The sequence below is a fragment of the Oxyura jamaicensis genome, chromosome 2 (assembly GCF_011077185.1).
Source record: "Oxyura jamaicensis isolate SHBP4307 breed ruddy duck chromosome 2, BPBGC_Ojam_1.0, whole genome shotgun sequence".
Lineage (NCBI taxonomy): Eukaryota > Metazoa > Chordata > Aves > Anseriformes > Anatidae > Oxyura > Oxyura jamaicensis.
The window spans coordinates 47,258,985-47,265,727 of NC_048894.1; the positions used below are offsets into that span (position 1 = coordinate 47,258,985).

The following is a 6,743-nucleotide window of genomic DNA, read 5'->3' on the forward strand; positions in this document are numbered from 1 at the left end:
TAACTCACTCTGGCTTCAGAGCAGACTGCTTCTCTAGTATTAATCTTGCACAAGAGTATTCATACAATTCTTAAGTATTGTGATTATAGAGGCTAACAGTGTGCAGCTAATAAATTTGTATTGCAGAGTCAGGAGGAAAAATAATAAGCTTAACACTGAGATAGTCAGAAATATAAGAACACCCAGCCAGGTTAACTTAGTGAACAAGTAAGAACTGTAGCAGAAGAATTGTAGAATCTGCCTGGAAAATAGAGATTTTTAATCAGCAGGAAAACTCCAGCTTAGATTAAGAGAAGAAGACCTGTTAATATTCTGTGATTCTTAAGACTACAAATGAACATTAGAAAGTCAGGAAATCTCAAAGTCCTACAGGAGTGGGTTAATAAACTATTTATATTCAGAAATTTAAGAGTAATGGAACGCAGAGGTCAAGAACATGCTTTGCTGTCTTTTATCCAGCAGTGTTAAAAATATGCACTATTGGTTACACATCCACATTAAAGTATCCAGACAAAATTAATGGCACTTTCAGCAGCATTTCATGTAGACCGTCTGCATGAAGTGTCATACCTGTGGGAGAAGGAGTGGTGTTACTTCCTTTATCTATGTGTTTTCTAAAATGAGAGAAAAAGCTATGCTAATATCTGTCAGGGTAAACAGTAGTTTAAGGCAGGACCAGAGAATGACACCAATGGGATGATGTACAGCAGCAAGGGCTGTCCACCAATAAATAAAGTAGGAACTTTTAGGCTGTGGTCTGACAGGAAAATCTATGTGGAGTCAGATTTCAGAGCTGGAGCACTGAATTGCAGTGAGTCACACAGAGAGCCTGAGAGCTGCCTTTGTTCCACTTGTGTCTGAACGTTGGAGGAGAAACAGCAGGCTCCAGTTTTCATTAACTTCTTATTTTCAGAAGCATAAAACTCATGTTCACTGAACTTCTTCCCCACTTTACATTTTCCAACTGACTTTCAGAAAATGTTGTCATGGTAAGAACTCTCACTTCTAAATATCATCATTATTATTAATATTATTTTTACACTTGTTCTTCTCTATTTTACTGTTTTTTCTTATTGTTCCCCCTGACCTTTTTTTTTTTTTTTGGCACACCTGCTCCAGGCATGCCCGGTGGACCTGGGATTTGCTGCTTATGCTCTCAGGCTTGTCAATCCATGCTGGTTCAGCAGCTGAGATCATAGAAGGTAAGACTTCTCCAAATCACATCTATAAATTGAGAGTAAGGGTTAATTTTAAGATAAGCTTTCTCAATATAGAAAGACTCTACATTTCACCTTTTCATTTTCTCTGCTGCTTTTTGTTCTTCATGTCATATAGGGAAGCTGCTGCAAGTTAAGAGCTTAAATTGCCATTCTTTTTGGAAAAGAGAAAATAAAGTAAATATATTGGTCTGCAGCTCTAAGGTAGCCTATCATGACAGCTCTCTCAATATTGCTTCAGAGTGTAATAATCATCAGAAAACATTTCAAAGTGGAGTTGATGTTCTTGGGTGTATCAGGTGAGGAAAAGGTAGCAGAAAGTAACTAGCATAGAGGTGTATGTCATTCTGGAGATAACAGGAATGTGCCAGGCACAGTGTGAGTGCAAAGACACAAATGTAATTCTTGTTAAGGTGCACAAAGATTTCTCCTGATAAGTGTCTACACAAATCGTGATTTTCAGATCTCTTGAGTTAAATATCTGGTTTTATCAGCCTACCCTTTGTGGCTTTTCAGTTTTTCTGTAATTGCAGATCACATATTTTTTCTTGTAATAGAGTGAAATCCTTTGGCAACTCTAGAAGACATAGCCTTAAATTTCAGTTTAAGAGAGAGATCACTGATTTAAAAGTCTGCATGCAATTTTGAAAAAGGTGAAAAAGCTTCATATATTACTCTTCCACTATGCACAATGATACTTATATCAAAATACTTTATTGACTACATTCAGAGAGAAATAGACTGTGAATTTGTTATGTAAATAGCCACTAGACAACTATATGGTGGGAACATTAGAACTAATTGAAGGGAAAGAGATGTTGTTCATGAAAAATTCAATATCATTCAGACTGGTTTTTTTTGTTTGTTTGTTTTATCTGACACTGCCACAGAATAGATGGTATATCTAAGAGCCAAAGCTCCAGCTAGTTATCTCATTAAATAAATGCTGCAAGTGCAGATGGGAAATATGTATTCTTGTATTACAGATAAGGGAAGAAGCTGTAACAAGCTATTAAAAAGAGGAAAATCTTAACGTATGACTGAATAGTGGCAAAAATACAATATTTTGCATAAACTATGGAGATAAATGTGTTGCATCACAGGATATGTTTTGCTTGAGCTTATGAATGAGTACAGTGCATGAGGTCTGGACTGGAGAGAACTGATGCTTATTTTTTTCCTGATGCTTGGTTTAAATGTTTTCATCTCCTGAAATCAGGTGTTGAGTGCTGGAAATAGGAATAAAACCTATCTTTCTGGTGCTGCAACTATATGAAAGATATAAATTCTCCTTGTCACTACCAAATAGTCAAGAGGTATATACTTCACAACTTACAGTCTAACCACTGCAGAAATAACCTCTATTTCTTTTCCCGTAGTTCCATTTAGTGATAGAGTGCACAAAAATAAATTCAGTAAAGATGAAAATGTTTGGAGGTACAGGGTGAGGAAATGACCTTCTGGTCTTCCAGCTTTTTGCTGTTAAACTTGTGCTTTATCCAATATTCATTTTTGTCACTGTCTCCTTTAAGGTTGCTGCTTTCCAGGATTCTCCAGCCCACTGAATATTGCTGTGCTGCATTTTTGTTGGCTGACCTCTTCTATCTCTCTCTCTAATGAATCAATGGCTGAAAGGACATCTGTTTAACTTATTAAGATAGATATCTCCTATGCAATTTGTAGATCAAGCTATGTGTTGTGACAGAATGAAAAAAAAAAAAAAAATGAATAATTTTAAAATTCTGTTGTATTGCCAATTGATGCAACTTGGTAATTATTTCATGAAAATTCTCTGAAAATACCTGGAACTTGCTGAGTGAAAATGAAAAGGAGTTCTGAAATTTCATCAGTTCCTGTCAGTTAGCATTCTGAATTTTGACTAACTTTGTTGGAAGATTTTAGTCTCTTTTATTGCAGCTAGCATTGTATATCTCTCTCCTTTTCTTCTTTTTCACCCAAGTACAGTGTCATTTGAGCTACAGAGAGGTTTTGCAGTTTTTCTCATGTGTTCATGAAAATTGTACAAGTGTAGTACCCCATTCTGCTTTTGTTTGTGTATGAGGTTTAAAGATACATTGGTGACTCACTTAAAAGCCTCATCAACTCTCCTTTGTTTAAAATGACAATTAAAAATGTAAATATATGTTCATAAAAAAAAAAAAAAAAAAAAAAAAAAAAAAAAAAAAAAGGTAGTCTGTCTTATTCTATCTGGTGTCACCATGTGGTGCAAATACTTAGCCTTTAATTATACCTGTTAATGTATCTTGATCTACCTTGATTACCCATGTCTGCTTTCTGCACATTGCTTTGGACCTTCAGACACAAATTAAGTTAGTGAATAGAAGGTGCACAGAACACAGTTCAGAACATAGAATCACAGAATAGCTAAGGTTGGAAGGGACCTCTGAAGATCATCTAGTACAATCTCCCTGCCAAGTAGGATCACATAGACCATATTGCACAGGATGGCATCCAGGCTGGTTTTGAATATCTCCAGAGAAGGAGACTCCACAACCTCTCTGGGCAACCCGTACCAGTGTTCTGTCACCCTCACAGTAAAGAATTGCCCTCTCATATTCAGGTGGAACTTCCTGTGCTTCAGTTTGTGCCTGTTGCCTCTCATCCCGTTGCTGGGCACAACTGAAAAGAGACCGGCTCCATACTTTCGGCACCCTCCCCTCAGATATTTATATGCATTGATGAGGTCTTTCTTCAGTCTTCTCTTTTCCAGGCTAAACAGGCCCAGTTCTCTCAGACTGTCCTCATATGACAGGTGCTCCAGTCCTCTCATTATCTTTGTAGCCCTCCTCTGAACTCACTCCAGGAGCTCCATGTCCCTTGTGTAACGGAGAGCCCAGAACTGGACACAAGACTCCATGTGTGGCCTCACCAGGGCTGAGTAGAGGGGGAGGATCACCTCCCATGACCTGCTGGCAACACTGTTCTGAATGCAGGCCAGGATACCATTGGCCTTCTTGGCCACAAAGGCATGTTGCAGACTTGTGGTCAGCCTGCTGTCCACCAGGACTCCCAGTTCCCTCTCTGCAGAGCTGCTCTCCAGCAGATCAGTCCTCAGCCTGTACTGGTGCTTCACATGCTAGATTGTGAACAGAGCTACAGTTATAAAATCTGAATCCTAACCCTGCTGAAGTTTGAATGATAGGGTCCTCCCTATAACTTGCTCTAGGCTTTTGCAGAATTCATATTTACTCTTCCAGGCTGTCTGTGCAGATATCAGTGCTGTTCAGTTCTTTTCATTTGAATCAGTGCAAGCCTTTTTTTGTAAAATAAATAAGACAAATTGCTTAAATGTATGCATTTCTACAGTTTGTATTATATTTATGGTCTCTAAAAGAAGCTTTACAAATTTCTAACCGACATCTTTTGGTTTTATTATTAGCCAAGCTGAATTACACTTTGTTGCCTTAAATAATATGATCAACAATAGTTTACATAAAGTAAATATTTGTCTCTTTCCTTGGCTCTCTGTACTTGGAATGGCTGTCATTAAGCTGTTGACATAAACTTTGCACTTTTGAACTGCTGAGTTTAATGGAGGAACACTGAATTATTGACTTCCATTGGCTGTTAATCAACTGGGATGATTCATACAAGCAGCTGGCTTGCATTTCTTTCCAGGATGAACTGACACAATGAGTGTAAATTAGTATGTATATAGTTAAAGTATGTGTATACATTTGGAACCTTGTTTCTATCAAGTAATTACAATATGTGCTTTCCCTTGCATTACATGTGTAAAATCACACTGACTTATGCAGTGATAGTGTATTCTTTTCTAAGAAGGAGCACAGTTACTGTAATTCTGTTCTGTATGGGGCACAGTGTTTTGTAAAGATAATTTAATTGACACTACACTCTTGTTCCTGACTAAGCATTTGGGCATCATTGCACTTGAATTTAAACTGAATAAGACACTGAATATTTTTCAGAGACATCTACAGGCTGTTAATAGCTGTTGTGCATGTTCTTAAGAACGTGCACTCTGTGCAGAGTTGAACCTGATTTAATAGTCATTAAAAAACCTTTCCATGCAGAACATAGTTAATTTACTGTAGAAAATCAGTTTGTTCAGCTGGGTCATCTTTATGACCAGTAGAGCAAATTTGATTTAGTAAATTTGTTCCATTTTGTCACTTTTCTAAATGGATTAGTTCTCAGTACAATACCTTTTACATGTTAATTCTCCAAGACAATAAACTCTATGTTTGCTAAGCTATTCTACCAGGCAGCAGAAGATTTTTTGGTCTTTCTTGAGGCCTCTGAAGGGAAAACTAGCTGGTGGGGATATCGTGTTGTAACGGCTATCTTCATTGCCTCTCTGAAGGCATCCTGGTAACAGGAAGCCTGCAGTAAGCAGTTGTTTCCATGATCTAAATAGAGTTTAACATTTCATTTGCCAATAAATGGTGTTTGAAAGACTTGTTTTGCTGAGAAAGTACTGCTTGTAGTACTTGCTAACAAGTGTCACTTCAATTAAATATCTTTTAACTGCAATTTATTTCTTATACACTAAGAACAATGCCCAATCCTGATGATCTTGTGTTGTGTATTCGTCTCTTCCTGCTCAGCTTGGGAGGAGATAGGTTTGTTTGAAATCTTTGGGTTGGAGGACAAGACAATACAAGTCTTCCAGGGTTTCAACAAGGTTAAACTTTTACTGATAATTTGCTGGGGAGTTACTAGAGGCTTGGAAAAAGCACATATGTTCCAAATAAACAAAAAGAAATATAGAGATGGAGAGATAGAGATATATTGAGATATATCACTACCCGTGGATCCTGAATTGACTTGACCTCTTCAGGTTCTCAGGTGGTGGGTGCACACACAGATGCTCTAGCATCAGAATTTTTAAATCTTAGTCCTTGCCTCTTTGGGCAAGTATGGGAGTCCTACGCAGCCCTTTCCGGGACATGCACATTTCATATCAGGTGGTGTTTGAGAAATGAGTCTAGGGTAGTTCTTGGTGTCCATTGTGCTCTTCTGCCCCATCCCCCCAACCAATAACCACTAATCTAGGCTAAAATTCATTTCAGTTTATCCCTGTGATACAGCTCTCTTCTGAATGCTTGGTCCTGTTCAATATCTCTGAGGTGGATGGGGGAGACCTTAGATCTCTCTGTCAGGATAGATGCACGTTCTACCAGTGAAATCCAAGGCTCATGCTTCCATCTGCATGGGCATGAAAAGCAAACCTCAGTGTGCAGATAGCATGTAATATCTTCCTGATGCTACTCCTCCAGATCTTATCCCTCTTTGTTTGATGGATCCTCACAAAAGTGTCAGGAACAGGACAAAAAAAGTTGCTAGTTTACCAGATCTCCATTGGTCTAGTAATCCTGGTAAGGGAAAAAAAAAAAAAGAGAGAGAGAGAGAGAAAGAAAATAAAAGAAAATATTTTTTTTTTAAAGAAAATAGAAAGGAAAAGAAAAGATAAAATAAAATAGAAAGGAAAATAAAAGAAAAAAGGAATGGAAAGGAAAGGAAAGGAAAGGAAAGGAAAGGAAA

General features: G+C 37.7%; 1 protein-coding gene across 4 annotated transcripts in view; it reads left to right on the forward strand.

Moving 5' to 3' along the window:
- Positions 1 to 318: 318 nt before the first annotated feature.
- Positions 319 to 6,743, forward strand: part of COL15A1 (collagen type XV alpha 1 chain) — a 118,644-nt gene continuing 112,219 nt past the window's right edge. For 2 of the 4 annotated variants that reach the window (XM_035316431.1, XM_035316433.1), the window contains exons 1-2: positions 319 to 989; positions 1,120 to 1,202. In XM_035316431.1, the coding sequence (XP_035172322.1) occupies positions 979 to 989; positions 1,120 to 1,202 (94 nt within the window). In that variant the 5' untranslated portion in view covers positions 319 to 978. The remainder of the gene's footprint in view (positions 990 to 1,119; positions 1,203 to 6,743) is intronic. The other 2 variants (XM_035316432.1, XM_035316434.1) reach the window with 1 other exon arrangement.